The 19,023-nt window shown below is 54.0% G+C and overlaps 2 protein-coding genes across 3 annotated transcripts in view; one reads left to right on the plus strand and one right to left on the minus strand.

Annotated features, from left to right (window-relative positions):
• Positions 1-189: 189 nt before the first annotated feature.
• ITGB2 (integrin subunit beta 2) lies at positions 190-11,908 on the minus strand. Its single transcript, XM_059868244.1, has 16 exons — positions 11,754-11,908; positions 7,106-7,172; positions 6,703-6,791; positions 6,217-6,400; positions 5,844-6,014; positions 5,417-5,658; positions 4,934-5,089; positions 4,641-4,736; positions 4,410-4,499; positions 4,091-4,231; positions 3,658-3,842; positions 2,725-2,969; positions 2,269-2,488; positions 1,913-2,127; positions 1,632-1,798; positions 190-1,334 (listed from the first exon to the last, which is right to left on the minus strand). The coding sequence occupies exons 2-16, from the start codon at positions 7,167-7,169 to the stop codon at positions 1,272-1,274; spliced, it is 2,328 nt and encodes a 775-aa protein (XP_059724227.1). The 5' UTR covers positions 7,170-7,172; positions 11,754-11,908; the 3' UTR covers positions 190-1,271.
• Positions 11,909-15,815: 3,907 nt separating this feature from the next.
• SLX9 (SLX9 ribosome biogenesis factor) overlaps positions 15,816-19,023 on the plus strand; it is a 38,832-nt gene continuing 35,624 nt past the window's right edge. The window contains exons 1-2 of one of the 2 annotated variants that reach the window (XM_059868336.1): positions 15,816-15,967; positions 18,273-18,381. In XM_059868336.1, coding sequence (XP_059724319.1) covers positions 15,842-15,967; positions 18,273-18,381 — 235 coding nt within the window. In that variant the 5' untranslated portion in view covers positions 15,816-15,841. The remainder of the gene's footprint in view (positions 15,968-18,272; positions 18,382-19,023) is intronic. The other variant, XM_059868335.1, reaches the window with a different exon arrangement.

Here is a 19,023-nt window from a genome sequence, read left to right on the forward strand (position 1 = left end):
TGCAAGGGAGCACCATTGATGGCATAGATGGCAAGTTGTGTAGAAAACAGTTTGCTTCTCTAGCTGGGGTCTTTCCCAGGCACTGTATTTATGGAAAACAGTGGCAGCAATGACAAGATGTGACTGCAATTTCTCCAATGAACACTTTAGCTGCTGCCCTTGCACCAAATTCTTAGCAGGACAGAGGTATTTACCTTATATATTAATCTTTATTCGTATTAAACTTCTTCAGAGAGCAAAGATGCAACACAACACAACTCTTTGCAAATTAATCCCAAACTTAAAGCACTCAAGGAATTGTGCCACCATTTCACAGGAACAACCCACAATGTAAGAACAACTGGCTGCTGTGTGGTCGGGGTAAGTGCTGGAGATGCTCTGGGTACTGCCAGGTGTTTTGCACAGCTGGCTCCTGCTATGTCTGACATGCTTGCAAAGCTGGGAGAAGATCATGCCCCAGGGGGTGGAAGAAGCTATGCTGACCTCCAACCTTCATTTTCCAGGTGCTCATAGATCACAGATCAAGTTTCACAGGTCAAACAGTGGCTCCTTACTGTGCAGAGGACTTCAAGGCATGATGGAGGTAAGCCAAGCATGCAGAAGCCCAGGCAGAACCTTGCCTGAGGTAGATCTGAGTGATGCCAGGAAGCAGTTGGTGATTTGGGAAAAAGATCCAGTGCATGTTCTCCAGCTGCTCTGCACCACAAGGTACAGGTTCTCACTAGTCCTTAGGGCCCATCATATCACTGCAGCCTCTAGAGCAGCTGCTTGGGCCTTTCTGTCCTACTCAGCATTGAGTTCTCTGGAAAACATGGCAGGGTGGTGGAGACCAATGCAGCAGGGGAAGGCATGGAGCAGATCCTGGGGGCAGATCCTGCTGCAGCACAAGAGAGATGGCAGTTTTGAAATCCCAGCCCAAAATCGAAGCTGGAAGAACTCTATGCTCTCAGCTGGCTTTGGGGCTCAGTGTCCAAGACTGCTGCCAGAAAGCAAAGTTAGCATCAGGAGATGGGGCAGGAGCCACTGCACATTCCTGTGGTGTTCCCCTCCACCAGCTCCACTGACACAACCATTGGTGGGCCAGGAGGCTGGCATGGGTGCAGTCCCTCAGCAGCACCTGACATGATGGGGGCCTCTTGGAAGAAGGGATGAAACCACGAGGATAAAGAAGAAGGGGTGGGAGCCTTAGTTTCAGATTTCCTTAGTTTGAGCTTTCCTTAGCTTGGCATTTCCTTATTTAACAGTGCATCCCAGTGCTGCCAGGTACTGCCTCATTCACTGAACTTGGGGTTGACCACAGTGGTGGTGGCACTCTTGAAGAGGGGATTGTCAGCCTGGAGGGGAAGAAGAGAGAGGCTTGTGTTGGCTTTCCAGCAGAGCATTAGCCATCCCACCCATCCCACTGCCAACAGCACAGGGAGCACTGGAAGAAGGATATTTAGGCTGTAGGATAGTTATCCATAGGATATTTAGGCCCCTAAATGGCAAAATCCAGCTGGGCTGAAAATCAAGCAGTGGGGAGGGCTCAGGTCTACATGGCTGCCCCTGGAGCCGATGTCCCCTCCCAGTGTCCCCTCCCCAGTGGATCTGAGCACCCCAGAAGCCCCACTGGCACGGGTGGGCTCTCTCACATCGTTCCACTTGGCTTTGGCCTTCTCCTTCTCAAACCGGCGGTATTCCCGGCGGTCCAGCAGCTCCATCAGGGACCGCCAGGCCAGCAGGACCAGAACGCCAATGAGGAACACGCCGGCGATGGTGCCGCCCACGATCAGTGCGACGTTGGGAGGCTGTGGGCACTCTGTGGGACAGACAGACAGACAGACAGATGGAGTCAGGCTGCAGCCCTGGTGAGGCTGCCATGGCAGGGTTGGCAGCCTGCCTGTGGAAGGGCAGGAGGAGCAGGGATGGATACCTCTTTCAGGATCAACCATGATGGTATATATCTCCTCGCCATCCTCCTGGACCATACGGAAGGACATCCAGCAGTTCTGGGAATCCTTTTCCCTGCATTTCCTATCATTTGTGCTCACCTCTGTTGAGTTCGTGGGCAGATGGATGTTGGCACAGGCCTGGGAGCAGTTCTTCTCAAAGGGACCGCTGCCAAAGAACTTGCATTCCACACAGGAGCTGCAAAACAAGCAGCTGCAGCTCACATCTGCAAGGGCAGAAACCCTCTCACCCAGATTTGGGTATTTTGGGCTCTGCCTGAGCCTGGGATATCCCTGGGATAGTGGGGATCCCCGTGCCCTCTCTGTGCCCATCACTCACATGTATCTGCCACAGGGAGAAGGGCAGCCTGGGCACTCCTGGCAGAAGGGGGGCTGGTACCCTCCCGTGCACTGGCAGCGGTTGCAGTGGCAGGTCCCTCGGAGGCTGCACACGTGTCTGCGGGCGTTGAGGCAGCTCTCTGTGGATTGCTGGCACTGGCAGGCGCTGCCCTCGTAGCCAGGCTGGCACTTGCACACCCCACAGTCGCATTGCCCGCGTGCTGCACAGGAAGATCTTTCAGATCCTGCAGACAGTCAGGCCACCCTCCCTCTGCCCACGCTTGGAGAGCATCACCCACCCTGCGCTCACCACACCACCCTCAAGGAGGTCCTACAGGTGGTGTGGTGGGGCCCAGCAGCCCCAAACCCTCCCACTGGGGTTATGGCACAAAAAGGCCACTTCTCCCTGGGCATTTAATTCTCCTAAGCAGCAGAGAAGCTGTCCCGGGGGCGTCACCTGGGCCGCCGCAGAGGGAGCCGTTGAAGAACTCGCAGTTCACGTTGTCACACTGGCAGTAGGTGCCGTAGATGTACTTGCCAGGCACGTCGCTGGTGTGGCACACGCACTGCCCGCACACGCAGTCCCCCTGCCCCGAGCAGGTCACCGAGCTGTTGTCCCTCCGGCAGCTGCGCTCCAGCTCCTTGCTGCTCTTCCCCTTGGTGTCACACTCGCAGTTCTTCCCTGTGTATCTCGAATTGCAGCTGCAGAGGAGAGGAGCGAGCTTGGGTCAGTGGCCAAGCAGCAGGCATGGGGCCCAGACCTCTGCAAAAGTGGAGCAAACCTGGCACAGCCTCACCAAAAAACAGTGACAGCACCTTGGTGCTAACTCCGTGCTGGAGCAGGGAGCAAACCTCAGAAATGCTGCTTTTCCACCAGTCGTATTCACAACACCAAATAAATGCCCAGAAATTATTGTTGTGTTTATAATTTCCAAGCCCTTGCCAAGGAGATGTGAGTATTTCCTGAGGCAACCCAGTCTTTTCCTCTCCTTGTCACTGAGAGGCCATGAAGCAATAATTATACTTAAAGACCTGTGTAAGCTGGAACCAAGAAATGGGATTTTGAGAGATTTCTACAGAAATCTATGTCTGCTCAGTGGGTAGAGTGGTGGATGGTTTGATACTGGGATGGATGGGTGGATAGTTGGAGGGATGGAGGCCTTTAGGAAAACAGCATAACCTCCACCAACAGAAGAACCAGCTCATTGTGTCCCTGCCTCCATGAACACAGGGGACAGTTCCAAGGGAAATGCACAAATCCACCTCTCTGGACAAAAAATATTTGTGCAAAGCTACAGAACCCAGCCCTGGCTTGGCCCAACATCCCTCTCCCAGCAATTCCCCAGCTCTGGCAGCATTTTGGGTCATGTTTTGGGTGGACAGCACATACCTGCAGGTCCCACATTCAATGATGCCTTGCCCATTGCAAGCAGCTGGGTCGGGCTTGTCGTTGCAGTGGCAGTCGCAGTTGCTGGCCACGTGGACAGTGAGGGTGTCTGTGAAGCCTAGTGGCCGGATGGTGAAGGAATAGTTTGGAATGCACACCTTGGCTGTGACCTTCACTTGGAAGGTGACCTAGAAAGTGCAGAGTAGGACAGGGGAGGGCCAGATGTCCAGCTGTCAGAGTGTGGTATTGGCCCTAGGCTGAGGACATGCACAGAACAACGGAGGATCTCCCGCATCCCAAAGCAATTTGGACACCCTTGGCATTAAATTAATATAAACAAAAAGCCTGGAAGAGCAACCAGGGTTCCTGTCATTCAACAGGATGGGCAACAGAAGCTGTGCAAGCTGCGGGGTGTTCCTGGTGCAGCAGAGCATACCTCTTCGTTGATCTTGACATTGTCACATTTGCCTCTTGCTTCATCCACGGAGTCCTTGTCATTCTTGCATTTGGAGTCATATTTGACATCCAGAGTGTCCAGCAAGGTGGAATGGTCCAAGATGATCCGCGAGGAGAGGTTCTTTGGAAAAATGGTGGAGAAAGTGCCATCAGTCCAAAAGTAGACCGAGACAAGAGGGTATGGGGTTGCAGGTCAGGGAGAAGAGCCAGGGAGCACCACAGGTCAGGATCTCAGCTGCCTGGGGCGGTTCTGGAAATGCAGGTGATGTCCCTGGAGAGGTGGGAACACCAGCACTTACATTGTAGGCCACTTGGATGAGTTCAATGATGTTACTGGAGTCCTCGTTCAGCTCTCCCACCGCCGACTTTGGGATCATCTCACTGAGTTTCTGCCAGTGGAGAGCAAAGAGGTGAGCACTTCCTACCATGTGACTGCAGAGCAGGAGACAGCACCAGGAGAGACACACACAGCTGTGTCTGTCCTCCTGGGAAGGGGATGGAGGCACCTGGACCATCTGACATATTCTCACCTTGTAAACATCCACCACCCTGCTGGTGACAGCAAAAATGGGCTGAATGTTGTTTTCAGCAAGTTTCTGGACCAGCTGGCCAACAGATGGGTAGTCCTGGATGGGGAGAGGGACATCACACTCAGCACAGCCTCCCCCACCAGCAGAGGAGGGTGGAGGAGCACACCACAAATTATGGTGATTGAGGTGATGTTATGGTCTCTGCAACAGGCTGTTTTACATGACATTGTCTTTTCTGCCTGGGGGAGGGAGGTGGGGGTGCTGGAGACGCTGAGCAGCACCCAGGTACTTACAAACTCATTGCTCCTTTTGTACATGTTGTCCTCCAAGTGGCACTTGCCATCGTTGGGGGTCAGGATGCCTGCAAGCTTGCCATCCCCAGCAAAGTGGAATCCATCATCAGTAGCAAACACCAGCAAGCGGGTCACGTTGCGCCAGCCAATCTGGTCCTGCAAGTGGCACAGAGAGTGGCCCCTGTCCCTGAGGCTGGCAGGACAGTGCCAGTGGGCATGGCCCTTTCCAAACTCGTGTCAGCCACAGCATGGGGCAGGGGGCAGGAGGAAGGTGGGTTAAGGGAGACCAGGGTCAGGAGGCTCTGGGGTAAGATGCTGTCTGGTACTCTCCAGAGTGACCTGCCCTGCTGCCAGATCAGAACTTAGGATGGGCTTCCAGAGCCCGCCTGGAGAGGGGGAAAAGCAGCCCTCTCCAGGGTGTGTGTGGGCAGCAGCCTCCTGCCTGAGCAGAGCTGCTGGCAGCGGGGCAGGTGCAGGACTCACCCCGCACACTGCTGCCTGCATCATGGCATCCAGCCCGCCCTCGGGGGCGTCCAGGTTCCCTGAGATGAACTGCTTGCCCACTTCACTCTCAAACTGCTGGGCATTGTCTGTCAGTGACAGGATGTGCTTGAAGGCGAAGGGAGGCTGGCACTTGGTGTCCTTGTTGGGGCAGGGGTTCTGCAGCTTCTCGGGGAGCGTGTTCACGAATGGCAGCACTGTCTTGTCCACAAAGGAGCCAAACCCTAGGGCAGCCAGACTACAGTTTTAGGGCAATCTGCTGGCCCCTGTGTACATGCCCATGTCCCTTGCCCTGCCACACTCTTCAGCCTGGCAGAGGACACCTGCTGTCCACTCCCCACATCCCCCCCTCCAGCCCTGCAGCTCTTCCCAGCAGCAAACAGATGTGCCAGGCTGAAGACAGGCTCACCAATGCGCCGAGAAGGCGTGGTGCTCTCCAGAGCCTTGAGCAGCTCCCCTCCCAGCTTCTTCACGTTCTCCAGGTCATCCAGCATGGAGTAGGAGAGGTCCATGAGGTAGTAGAGATCAATGGGATACCCCATGGCACGGCGAAACTTCACCTCAAACACAGCAGGCTGGCCTGAGGGACAGGGACAGCGGGGTCAGCTGCCGTGTTGGGCCAGCTTGTGCCATCAGCCACCCCTCCTCCCTCTTGGAAGAAAAGGGGTGGAAATGCAGGCTGCAATGTGCTGCTGTGTCTCAGGGGAGTCTGGGGATGAGTGGAAGGGCATTGCTGGCAGGCCACAAGAAGAAGGGAGTTGGGAACGCCAGGTAGAGCATACCTATCCTCAGCTTCAGGTGCACCTCCTGTGGAGTCAGCTGGGTCTCACTGCTTAAGGGCTTGTCCTGTGTTTTTTTGATCTCATTGCCTGGAAACTCAATCTCACTGCCAGGGCACCCTCTCTGCTTCAGCTGCTCAATGGTGTCACAGCGGATGGAGTCAGGCTCGCCGGCTTTGGTGAAATTCTGTGTGTGACAACACCAGCAGGAAAACAGAAATCAGAGGAGCAGGGAGGGAACAGGCACCTTACAAGATTACCTGGTCCCCAAAGCAGGTCTCCAGGGCACTGATGGAGAAAAAAACACCTTTGATGGGTATTGATGGAGAAAGGTCATGGCTGTTGGATCCCTCCTGGTCCCATTCTCCATGCAGGACATGAAGCACTCCCACAATGAAGTCAGGCAGAGCCAGGCAGGCAGGGTGAATATCTTGGTGCCTGTTAGCTGACTGCTGGGGGATGGCAACTAGACACACTACATGGACCTACCAGCTTCTTGCACCAGGCACAGCCAGGACCAGACTGAATGCAGTCCTTGCACGTCCCCACCTTCATCTTGGGGCACTCCATGGCAAAGGCTGGAAGGGCAAGAAGACAGAGTTGGTGTGGGGGGCAGCTGGGGGTGTTCAGACACCAACACCAGGCACCCATGCTGGCCTGAGCCTGCCCTGCCTCTCAGACCAATGCTGGGGGCTCTGGAAGAGCCCTGAGCTGCCTTGTTGTCCTTCAGCTGGGCTGGCTGGTGTTAACTCCAGATGCCAGGAAGTGGAAGGACATGGCCTTTGCACAGCTCTCAGTGCTGTGCTCCCGCTGCTGTTGGGCAGCATTTTGGATCCCCCTCACTCTTTCACTGCCCATGAAAGGTGCTGGGAGGAAGGCAGGTGGGGCTCACCTGTTGTCACCAGCAGCAGCACCCAGGTCACTGCTGGCAGCTGGAGGCTGCAGTCACGAGGCATTTTCTGCAGGACAAAAAGCATTCTTGTGACCCCCTGGGATGTGTCCCAGGGATGGCCACAGTTTCTCAGGGCAACCTGTGCTGAGATCACATTTCATTAACATTGCCATGTGTCACACTTTCCCCAGCAGAGCAAACCCTGACCGTGTAATGGCCTTGCAACACGGAACATGGGGAAGTCAGAAAAGAGGAATTTGTTAAAAGAAGAAAAAGGAATAAAAAAGTAAAAGGAACAAGAGACATTGTGCTTTATAGTGTCTGAAAACCAGGTCATCAGTTTCAAAATAGCTGTGATAGCTGCCCTGAGTAAGACAAGAACCACTCCTTGGCTCCTGCCATCACCCCTTCCTGTCAACTCGCCAAATAAACAGATCAGAGAGATGTGGAAATGACAAAACAAGAGAAACTGTCAAAAGACCTGAGGCAGGTTGAACGTTAGAGCTGCTCAGATCCCCTTCTGAGGCATCAGGGTGTGCTGTCTCAGCTCATCAGCTCTGTAGGACACCACCCCAGCTGGGGATGACACTGGTCAGCCTTGAAAGGATGTCTGGTCTCCCCCCAAGGGCAGAGAGAAGGTCCAGGTAGGTCAGAGGGTATTGTTTGCACTGTGGGGTTTGGTGCCCAGCTGTGCCATAGATTTTGAGATGTGGCAGGACTCTAAGGGTGGTGGCCATCACGGGTTATGGCTGGGGCCATCTGGAAGGCCACCCTGCCCTGGATCCAGTCCCCCTGGCAGAGCTCCACAGCCAGCACCACATTGCTGCACAGCCAGCAAGAGGCACTGCTGAGGTCAGCCAGCCAAACCCTCAGGGTGACGTGGCCTGGGAGTTCAATGTGCCACACTACACAAGACATCCTATGGTGGGTGGCCAGAGCCCTTCTGGACAAAGAGCAAGTTCCTCTCCACCACCACAGTCCCCCACAGTAAGACTTTAAGGGCATAATTCATTGTCACAGCTGCCATGTCCCTGTCTGTGAGTCATGCACGCCCTGTGCTTAGCTGGCCCAACACATTCCTGTCACCCCCAGGTTCTGCCTGCAGAGTTTGAGCTTGCAGGAAAGAAAAGTGGGTCCTGCCTTTGTTTCCTGTAGAACTCAGTGAGTTACACCCCAAATGTGCTGAATTAGGCTCCAGTTGTGCTACAAACCAGATGTTCCCTCACGTGCTGTGAGGACCAAACCTATGGACTCAGTGAGCTCCTGCTTTCCCACCTGCCCAGTGTTCCCAAGCATTTAATTCCTGCTGCCATGCCCAGGTGTGCAGTGGTGATGGGATAGAGCTCTGTGAGCTCCTCATTCTTGCTGCAGGTTGGAGTTTTCTGCTGACAGGCTCATCTCGTAAAATAGAGCAACCCTAAAACTGGGTTAAAAAAAGCTCCCAAACTCCAGAAATACTCTCAGCACACCCCCAGTGCTAGGTGCTATCAAGTATTGTAAAGTAGGGTTCATGTTGTCAGCTGCATTTGGACGCCTTTTTCACCCCCACAGTGGCTGCTTGCTCTTGTCACAAGAGTGTGAAGACCATCCTCATACTTGGAGAGAGCAGCAACAGGAAGTTCAACAGTTCTCCTCTGCCCTGGAGGAAATTACACGGTGGTGTGTGGGCGGGTGAGCACAGGGCTTTCAAAGAGAACAAACGGGGCTCCTGCCTTTGTCTGCCTCCTTACAGCCTTCAGAGCAGGGCAAAGCAGGTTTCAGCCTGACTCTGAATGTGCAGAGCTCTGACACAGGCCTCAGCAGCATTTCCTCCAACCCCCTTGATGATCCCTTCAGCTCATCCCAGACTCGCCGTCACCACCAACCCCAGGCCTCATCTCCTGCCTGTGCTCTGCCTGTGAAGTTCCTTTTTTCTCCTTCTTTCCCATAAATTCAGGCAAGCAGAGGGGTGCACACAGCCCTGGTGTGAAGGAGCAGAGCTGCAGAACTTCACAACCACCTTCATCCCGTGGTGGGCAGTGGGGTGCCAAGACGGAGCAAGCTAAGGGCAGGACACATTGCCACCAGGCTCTGCTTCCTGGCCAGAGCTGGCATCAGGGGGAGAAAGCTGCACCTCAGAACCAGGGTCCTTCTTGGCCCTGTGCTCTGATCTCCTCACCACATGCCTTGGGTGGCTCGGGATCAAGCAAGAGCCTTCTGCAGAAGCCACCAGGATATTCCACCAGTGGAGCACCTGCCTCAGGGCAGGATGCCCCCCAGGGGTCTGCAAGGCAGAAGATGTGAAGGTGGCCTTAGGGAAGGTTCATAAGTTAAATGCTGGGCGCTGTCCTTGCTGCTCTGCCTGTGGGCAGGGCGCAGAGCTGGGGCACTCTGGCACTGGGGGCTGCTCTGTTGGGATGGAGCTGGCTGCTGTGCTGCATGGAGGAGCACGCTGGGAGTTATAAATAAGGCTGAAGGGGAAGTGTTGATGCCAGCAGTGATCTTGTTGCTATAAATAAAGCAAGTGCTCAACAGCAGAGATGAGTCTTGAAGTCTGTTAGCCACAAGTTCCCATCAGGGCTTTGCTAAGCATCTGTTTTCCCACCAAAAAGAAGGATATGCACTCATGCTGAGTATCCTGGGTGGTGTTTGCACCATCCACCTGTAATAGGGGAGCTCCACTAGTGCCAGAGCCCATGGGTGCTTCCTCCACACTGCCAAGCATCCCTGGTCACCATCATGATGTGACAGAGATGCCAGGTATTGCACCCAGCAGAGCTGCTCCTTCCCAGCCCTGGGCAGCTCCAGACCCCAAGCACAGAAGGGAGGTGAGCAGAGTGGGGTATGGTGAGGATGGGGCAGTGGATGTCACTTGTCTGGGGCTGATTTGCTGTCACTCAGTTGTGTGATGCAGATAGATCCCACCCAGGTGGTCACAGACAGGTCTTTCCCTGTCCATGCAGAATATCACACTCTGTGTGTGTGTATATGTCTTTTTATAGATATTTTGTATATGCAAATCACAGGAAAAATATAAAAATAAATATACATAAACTTATCTTTAATAGATAAAGAATAAAAATAATTAATTAAATAAAAAGTATATATATACATACACATATCTGTATATATCTATATCTATATCTAATCTATCTATATCTATTCCCATGTCCTGTTGTAGGAAATACAAATATATTTTATACACATTTCCTTCCAGCAGCCTCCAGGGCCTGCAGAGGACACATCAGTGGGGTGAGCTCTCTCCCATGTGCACCACATCCCTGCCTAGTCCGTGGCACCCCTTGGCTCTGAGCACCAAGGTCCCTGGGGTGCCCTGCCCCGGGAGGAAGGGAAGGAGGGATTTGTGCTGCTGGGTCTGCCAGGGGCAGGTCCTGCTCGGGTGGGGAGGGGCTGCCTCTGGCTGACCTGCCCCGAGGACAGCACACCCTCCAACCTGCTGAAATCACTCAGCAGCAGCAGCAGCAGCAGCAAGAAAGTGCAAAACCACTGTGAGGCAGGATGTGATAGCTGTGACAGCTAGAACACCAAAATGCACCATTTAGAGATTTCCCACAACTTGCAGCAGCCCCATTGCAGCGCCCATGCTGGCCACAGGATTTGATGTTACTGGATGTGTTCCCCTCTTAGCTTCTCACCTGCCAGGAGGTGGGGAATTGTAGCTGTGGCATTGGAAAAGCATCAAAACCAGGGAGCAGGCTGCCTTCCCTGACACCTGGCATGTGCCCTGCATTCCTTCTGCATCCCAGAGCAGGGAGCAGGCTGCCTTCCCTGACACCTGGCATGTGCCCTGCATTCCTCCTGCATCCCAGAGCAGGGAGCAGGCTGCCTTCCCTGACACCTGGCATGTGCCCTGCATTCCTCCTGCATCCCAGAGCCACTGAGGTGTTGGGAAGGACCTGCTCTCCCCGGGCTCACATGCCTGCAGAGCATTTGATGTGTGCAGCACACAGAGGGATGGAGGAGAAGAGCGAGGGTCTCACTCCCTGTCCCAGCTATTCCCCCAGGCTCACAGGGGTGCAGGGACACCCGGGAAGCTCTGAGCACAGACATTCCAGGTGGTGACACCGTGCTGGGCCCTCCAGGCAGCCATCCCTGCCATCCTCATGCCACGCTGCAGTGCCACTTCCCTCTGTCCCACTGCAAACAGCAGCTGGCAGTGCTGGAGATCCCCTTAGGAACCTGAGAGAGGGTGATGGGAAGGTGGCAGCCCCAAACTCTGGGGCTGCAGGTGAGCACCCAGCCTGTGCCACCCTGCCCAGTGCCATGTGTCAGGCCGTGGGAAGAGCACACTGCACCTTCTCTGCTCTGCTTTCCGAGCCCATGGGCTGCTGAGGAAAGGGGGTTTTGCAGGTCTGGCATCCTCCCCACCATAACCACCTGCATTTCCAGGCTCAGTGCTACCTCCAAAGGCAAAACTGGTGGGGACCAGGCGAGCTGCGTTGCAAAGGCTGCACAGACTGATGCACCAGAGGCAGAGATGCCATGCCAAGCTCCCTGAAGCTCCCTGAACTCAAGTGGCCAAAGGTTAGACCAGGAATAATAAAAATATGCCATTGAAACACCAGAACTACAAACCCCCTCTGTTGCCCGCCTGCCTCCCCCCAAGAAAGGCGGAACAGAAGCAAAAAAATCGAGATGCTGTACTTGCCTGGCCTCCAGCCCTCGTCTCTGTTCTCTACTTGGGCTGGGATGAGGAAGGTCTCAGCTTCTCAGTTTCGGCTGGGAAAAGTAGCTGGGCATCAGGAGCTCTGTGACGTACCTTTCCTTCCTATTTCTGTCTTGCAGTTGAAGGGGAAGAGGAAGTAAAGAGGGGTGCCTGTGGGAGGGGTGTTTCCAAACCAAATACCCCAGCCAGCCCCACTCAACCTGGCCAAACCCACAGCATCCTGCCCTGTGGGACTGGGACTGGTCTCCCTGGGATACCCAGGGGCTTGCAGCCCTCCCACTGCACACAGGAAAGGGATCCACCCAAAACCCCACACTTTGTGAGAACTTTTCACCTTTCACAGCCCTGCTGGGGACCAGCACTGACCTCAGGGGGCAAACAAAGCTGGGAGTGGGGGCAACCAGTTCATGTGGGAGCTGTTGGCAGCCCTTGGTGTGGAGAAGATGGGGAGCTCCTCTCAGACTGTGGGTTGGGCTCTGAAATGTTTGTGTAGCCAGGCCTCCTTACATGGCAAGAGCATGCAGGTGCTGCTGTCCTCTGACAAAGCTCAGGGCTGTGTGGGGAATTATTTTAAAGCAGCCTTTTAGAGTTTTTGTGCCGGCTTCAATAACTCCTCCCAGCAGCAGCATTTCCCTGAGCAGAGAGGAACCAGCTCCTGGCAATTTTCTCTTAACCTCTTCAAAGCACTACAGTTAAAAAAAAAAAAAAAAAAAAAAAAAAGGAAGAAATTTAGAAAACATACAGGATTGTAGGGTTTTTAAAAAATGAATTAATGTGAGTCTTTATTAATTACTTTGTAGGTTCTCCTTCCAAGCAAGATGATGTTGAGTCACTGTTTTGGATTATCATGGAATCCCAGAAGAGTTTGTGTTGGAAAGGACATGACAGACCATGTTGCTCCAATTCTCTGCCATGATCAGGGCAACCTGAGGCATTATAAGACCCTGATGCTGTTCACCTGCTGCTGTGTTACAGTTATGGGTTTATTTTTGCAGCAAGAAGAGAGATTGCAGTGCCAGCAGAAAATTTCCAAGCCCAGATTGGTGCTTTTATTAAAGAAGCCATCATAGTCCTGGCTTGGTTTCATCACAGCCAGGTGCAGCAGGAAAGCATCCCAGCAGTCCTGGCAGTGGGACAGGAGCATGGGAACATCTGATGCAGGATATGGTGGGGATGGACCCCGAGAGTGAGCCAGCTGGAGCTGGGATGCTCCCCCAGCCTGGATGGCTGAAGCTGGATGCTGCAGAGCACTCCCCAGGCCTGGAGTGGGTGAGCTGTGCTAGATGAAGCTGGGAAGGTTGGTGGAGCTTCCTGCCAGTGATGGGGGTTGCAGATCTGGGGGAAGGAAGTGTGGTTGAATGAGATGAGCTGCAGTAATTTTTCTTTTGTGTTGCAGGAGGCCTTTAATGTGCGGGTCTTTTCTCCTCAGCTGTTTCATGGGGTTTGTCCAACCACTTCTCTTCAACTCACTCAGGGTTGCAGGAAGGGGGTGGGAGAGCTGTGAGCCCTTGGAGATGGAACAGTGGGAGCTGAGAGGGTGTTCCATGGGTCCTTGCAGCCAACGCTGAAGCTTGCTGGCATATCCCAGCCCCTTCCAGCTGTTCCTCAGGCTCTGCTGCAGCTTTGGCCTTCAGTGCTGCAGGTAAAGGGGGTGGGCAACCTTTGGGGATGTGCTTGGTCACAGCACATATGCTCCCCAGCCTGTTCTGTAAGCACTTTAAGCAGCTAAACATTCCCTTTCCTATTTTAACTGCCTTTATTTTTATTGGTTCATATTTTTATTTTTACTAGCGTGGATTGTGTTTCCCCCCACCACTAACTGCAGGACTGCTGTGGTTTATACAGGATGCACTTGGGCAGCTGGGGTGGGGAGCTGGGCATCCACCTGAGCACTGTCAGAGTGGTTTTTTTCCAAAAGCCACGGATTTTGATGATCAGAGTTGTCATTTTGGGCCTTTCCTCCTAAATGATGCTCACCCACAGCAGGGTAAGGGAAGTTCTCCTGTTGTTATTTTCTATTCCTGATGGACATTAAATCTTCCTATCCCTGATGAACATTAAATCTTGTGGATGCCCCATCTCTGGAAGTGTTCCACGTCAGGCTGGACTAGGCTTGGAGCAGCCTGATCTAGAGGCAGGAGAGTGGGACAAGATAATCTTTAAGGTTCCTTTCAACCCAAACCATTCTGTGATTCCATGTCTTCAACGTGGGAAGCAGAGGGCCAGACACTGACCTCTTCCCTCTCGTGACCAGCGACAGGGCTTGAGGAACTGACAGGGACCTCTGTCAGGGGAGATTTAGGTTGGATCTTTCAAGGTTCTTCTCCCAGAGGGTGGTTGGGCACTGGACAGGCTCCCCAGGGAATGGTCACAGCCCCAAGGGTGCCAGAGCTCCAGGAGCATTTGCACACCACGCTGAGTCACAGGGTGAGATTTTTGGGGTGTCCTGTGCAGGGCCAGGAGTTGGACTCGATGATCCTGATGTGTTCCTTCCAGCTCAGCATATTCCATGGTTCTGTGATCTTTCCAAGTACCTTCCCAGAGGCCTCTCCCTGCATTTCCTTGGAACCCACAAGGAATGAGTGCACTTACAGCTGAGCACTTCTGTGGCCCAGTATCAGGTCCTGGGAAACACAGCCTGGGGGGAAATGGGGAGGGCTGAGGATGTGGAAAACCAAAATGCATTAACCAAGGAGCACTTGTCAGGGCTTGTTAAGATCAAACACGCTGCGGCTCCGGGCTTGGAGCTTTTTATTCATCTTGGAGCAAGGAGAAGCAGCTTTGCATTTCACCCCCTCCTCTGTGTGGAAACATGCAGCTGAGGCTTGGGTTGCTTTGCTGAGGTGTCCACCTGGGCCTGTGACTGCAGTCTGGCAGGTGTTGGCCCTCCCTAGGGGCTTGCTGCGTATTTTCTGCTGTTTCAACTGCAGAAGTAATTCCTGGCAGCAAGTTTTAGAGTTATTTTTTTATCCTGCTGTGGCAGCCTGGTCGCTGGCTAGTGCTACTGTTACTAAGGAACCTCCAAAATCGTTGAGATAAATAAGACTCACTGTAAAACTGTCTTTGTAGTGTTAGTGAGTAAGGCTTTATTCCTCACCAGGAGATGTGTGTGGGGCTAAAAACGTTTCACACTTAACCCAGTACAAAACTTTTTTCCCTTATTTATACATTACATACATACATACATACATACATATATATATATATAAATATTATAGATAATATATTATAGAAATTGGTGTAAATTACATGATTATCTTCATTAATTAGTATTCTATCCTGTATTGCTTAGTGGTTTCTTGCCCTTCACGCTAATTTGGTCCACATTCTTTAGTCCCCTTATCACCTATTTCTTGGACAGGGACTCCCCAACTTTCCAGGCTTTTATCTATCTCCTCTGGTATCTTCTGGTTACTAATGTCCTTGAAGGGCCATACGTTTAAGATCTCCGAGGTCCAATCTTCAGCTCACTTTGGGTCTGCTTACTGACGCTTGACAGGGTTAACCAACCAAAGGTTTCGGTGATTTAATGTTGTCAGAGTTAAGGAACTAAAGGTTTCGGTGACTTAATGATCGAAGTGAGATTAAGAGCCTGTGAAGCAACTTAAAAAGTGGGCGCTGCTTGCAAGTAATTGATCAACAAAACAAAATGAGTTTAGCTGTACCATTTCCAACGCTACCAGGAGCTCTCAGCTCTTACAGAGGCGTGTAAAGCTGTATCACAGAGTGTCTGGTGTAACCCAAGCACGCTGAACACCCTCAGGCTGCTCACGGAACCACCTCGGGCAGGCTGCAATTGACCGGAGCGAAACTGACCAGAGGGAGACTGACCAGAGGGCGATTATCCGCAGGCCGCCCTGCACAGAGGCTGCCACAGAGGCTGCCACAGGACCCGCCACCATCCCGCTCCAGAGCGGGGCTGTGGGGCCGGCCCGGGCAGCCGAGGAGGCGGCTCCGGAGCTCCGCCCGTGCAGGGGAGGAAGGCGAATTTCCCGGGGCGCCGGGCGCGGTGAGGGCGCAGCCGGAAGGTCCCGCCCGGCCCGGCCCGGCCCTTTCCGTCCCGCACCGCCATGGTGGGCAAGGCCAAGCGCCCGCGGCTGCACCGCGCCGCCCCCCGGCCCGCCCGGGACCCGCCGCCGCTCCCCGGGCCCGGGCTCGGCCCCGCCGCGGGCGGATGGAGCGCGGCGGCCGGGAAGGTACCGGGGGCGGGGACACGCGGGGCGGCGGCGGGCGGGGGCTGGCGGCGGCCGCCTCGCAGCGACTCCTCCGCCTTCCCCCTGCTGAAAGGGCCGGTCCCCGCACAGCCCCAGCCCCGCTCGGGCTGCTGTGGGTCTGTCCTGGCTTGCGGGGGTGTCCGTCGGTAGCTCCGTGCCTGCCGCGGTGATGCGGCGGCTGAGAGGGCGGCGCAGGCCGGGTCCCTCAGGGCGGTGGAGGCCGTGTGGAAGCCCTGGTGCTGCCGGGCAGTGGAAGCCCTGTTGAAGCCCTGGTGCTGCTGGGCAGTGGAGGGATGCCCTGTTGAAGCCCTGGTGCTGCCGGGCAGTGGAATGAAGCCCTGTTGCAGCCCTGTTGAAGCCCTGGTGCTGCCGGGCAGTGGAATGAAGCCCTGTGGAAGCCCTGGTGCTGCTGGGCAGTGGAACGAAGCCCTGTGGAAGCCCTGGTGCTGCTGGGCAGTGGAAGGAAGCTCTGTTGAAGCCCTGGTGCTGCTGGGCAGTGGAAGGAAGCTCTGTTGAAGCCCTGGTGCTGCCGGGCAGTGGAATGAAGCCCTGGTGCTGCTGGGCAGTGGAAGGAAGCTCTGTTGAAGCCCTGTTGAAGCCCTGGTGCTGCCGGGCAGTGGAGGGAAGCCCTGGTTCTGCTGGGCAGTGGAATGAAGCCCTGGTGCTGCTGGGCAGTGGAAGGGAGCTCTGTTGAAGCCCTGGTGCTGCTGGGCAGTGGAATGAAGCCCTGGTGCTGCTGGGCAGTGGAAGGGAGCTCTGTTGAAGCCCTGGTGCTGCTGGGCAGTGGAATGAAGCCCTGGTGCTGCTGGGCAGTGGAAGGGAGCTCTGTTGAAGCCCTGGTGCTGCTGGGCAGTGGAATGAAGCCCTGGTGCTGCTGGGCAGTGGAAGGATGCCCTGTTAAAGCCCTGGTGCTGCCGGGCAGTGGAATGAAGCTCTGTTGAAGCCCTGGTGCTGCCGGGCAGTGGAGGGATGCCCTGTGGAAGCCCTGGTGGTGCTGGGCAGTGGAATGAAGCTCTTTTGAAGCCCTGTTGAAGCCCTGGTGCTGCCGGGCAGTGGAAGCCCTGTTGAAGCCCTGGTGCTGCCGGGCAGTGGAAGGATGCCCTGTGGAAGCCCTGGTGCTGCCGGGCAGTGGAAGGATGCCCTGTGGAAGCCCTGGTGCTGCTGGGCAGTGGAAGGAAGCTCTGTTGAAGCCCTGTTGAAGCCCTGGTGCTGCCGGGCAGCTGCTGCTCCCCACGCTGTGCTCAGCCTGGCAGCATGTGGCAGGGCAGGGTGGGGAGGTGACAGAGGGAGCCGGGAGCTGCTCCAGCACAGCACACCATGGCAGTGCCACTGTTCCAGAACAGCAGCAGCCGTGCCATGGCAGCACCGAGGTGTCCCCACGGTGACACGTGTGTCCCAGCACTGCTGCTGCTGCTGGAGTGGGTCAGGGTGCCTGGGCTGCCTTGCCATGTGTGCAGCAGTGGGGATTGTTATCAACAAGAATTGGGAGAGGACGGGAGCCTTGCAGTGTGTGCCTTCAATTTCAGTTTAGCGTCGATGGAGCTGTTTATACCGAATTATTTAGGATATTCTTGTTTCCCCCAGCTGTGTTTTGAATACATGGTTCAGGTGCCGCCCCCTCACAGCAAGGACACAGCAGCAGTAAATGTTTTTTATGTGCTTGAGTTTTGTTTGTGACGAGGGAGGAATTGCCTGTGCTGAATGCAGCTGGGTTTATACCATTGTGAAGTTACGTGTTGGTGATGGTAGATACTGTTAGCTAAAGTAATTAACTCTAATCCAAACAGAGTAGCTACTGCAGATCTTAGGGAGGCATTGCATGCCTAAAGCATGATGCTGAAGACTTGGTGAGTTGCTAGTAATTATTGAATCTGCCTAATGTCCATTGATTTAGGCTTTAATCCCCTAATCTTCTTATTTGTTGCTTATCTGTATTGTTCAGTACCTGTAATAAATCTGTCTTTTCCTAAGGATGCTGTTCCCAGGCCTCCTGGAAGTGAATGCACTTGAGTGAAGTGAGGTTGACTTGAGGCAGGAATACTTTGAGAGCAGAACGGTCCAAAATGAGACTTTTTGAAACCTCCTTCTGTGTGGAAGAGCTGGGGGGTAGGCAGGGGGGAGCAGGACTGTAGGGTGCCTTTGTGTCCTTGCCTGCTCAAGAGACACACCTGCTCACTACCACTGTTCCTATCTGGATGGTGCTAGGTTTGATTTTTAAATTTTTTTTAAACAAGTGTTGCCCGGTAGCGTATGTACTGATTCCTGCTTTATGTTTCTTTTGCATAAGGACTGGGACTTCTCATCTTCTGGTGTATTTTCTGGGCTGAAAATTGACCCTGATACCCTAGTAAAGAAGCTTGACTTGGACTCCAGAAGCATCATTTCCTCCAGAACAGGTTTGTTGTATTTTGAACGAGTGCTGCTTTAGGTTGTGAGCAAAGACACTGGGGACTGTATTTTCAGTGGCTTTTGGTGGCTGTCCCATGAAGTTCAGGGAGCTACAGTGCAAACACAACACAAACTGTGTTCCTCTGAAGGTTTTTAGGAGAGGTTTGTTTTTGTTTGGGCTTCTGCGTGGATGTTCTTAGTGATCCCCAGGTGGGGGACTAGCTTCAGGAGTCTGTGGGATATCCTGGTGCAGCCAAAGCCTGCCAGGGCTGAGAGCACAGCAGAGCCAAGGTTTTAACCTGATCTCTGGGCTTCCTCTGTGGCTGCTTTTGCCTCACCAGCAGCTAACAGCTAACTAACTAACAGCAGAGCTGGTGACTTTAATGAGATCAAAGGCTTCACCTGGAACAGCTGTTTTGATGTGTCAGAGCCAAAGGGCTGCCATCCTGTAGGAAACCAGTCCACTGCTGTGCTGGGGCTTGAGGGCTGTTGCCTGTGGTTGCTCACAAGAGAGGACACCTCTCTCTACAGTTTTTTCCTCAATTTGTAAGTGAGCAGCTGCCATTGGTAGCCCAGTACTTTGTCAGCAGGTTCTCACTGTGTGCCAGCAGTGCTTCACTCACAGCAGCCTGACTGCAGCAAATCTTCTC

The sequence above is a fragment of the Haemorhous mexicanus genome, chromosome 26 (assembly GCF_027477595.1).
Source record: "Haemorhous mexicanus isolate bHaeMex1 chromosome 26, bHaeMex1.pri, whole genome shotgun sequence".
Lineage (NCBI taxonomy): Eukaryota > Metazoa > Chordata > Aves > Passeriformes > Fringillidae > Haemorhous > Haemorhous mexicanus.

Bases quoted from the DNA above. Each gene is read 5' to 3' on its own strand.
- ITGB2 (XM_059868244.1), bottom strand. From the start codon at position 7,169: ATGCCTCGTGACTGCAGCCTCCAGCTGCCAGCAGTGACCTGGGTGCTG. The intron at 6,401-6,702 runs GTAGGTCCATGT...TGTCACACACAG, and splicing joins GTGCCTGGTGCAAGAAGCTG to AATTTCACCAAAGCCGGCGA. The intron at 2,489-2,724 runs GTGACGCCCCCG...CTTCCTGTGCAG, and splicing joins CTCCCTCTGCGGCGGCCCAG to CACGCGGGCAATGCGACTGT.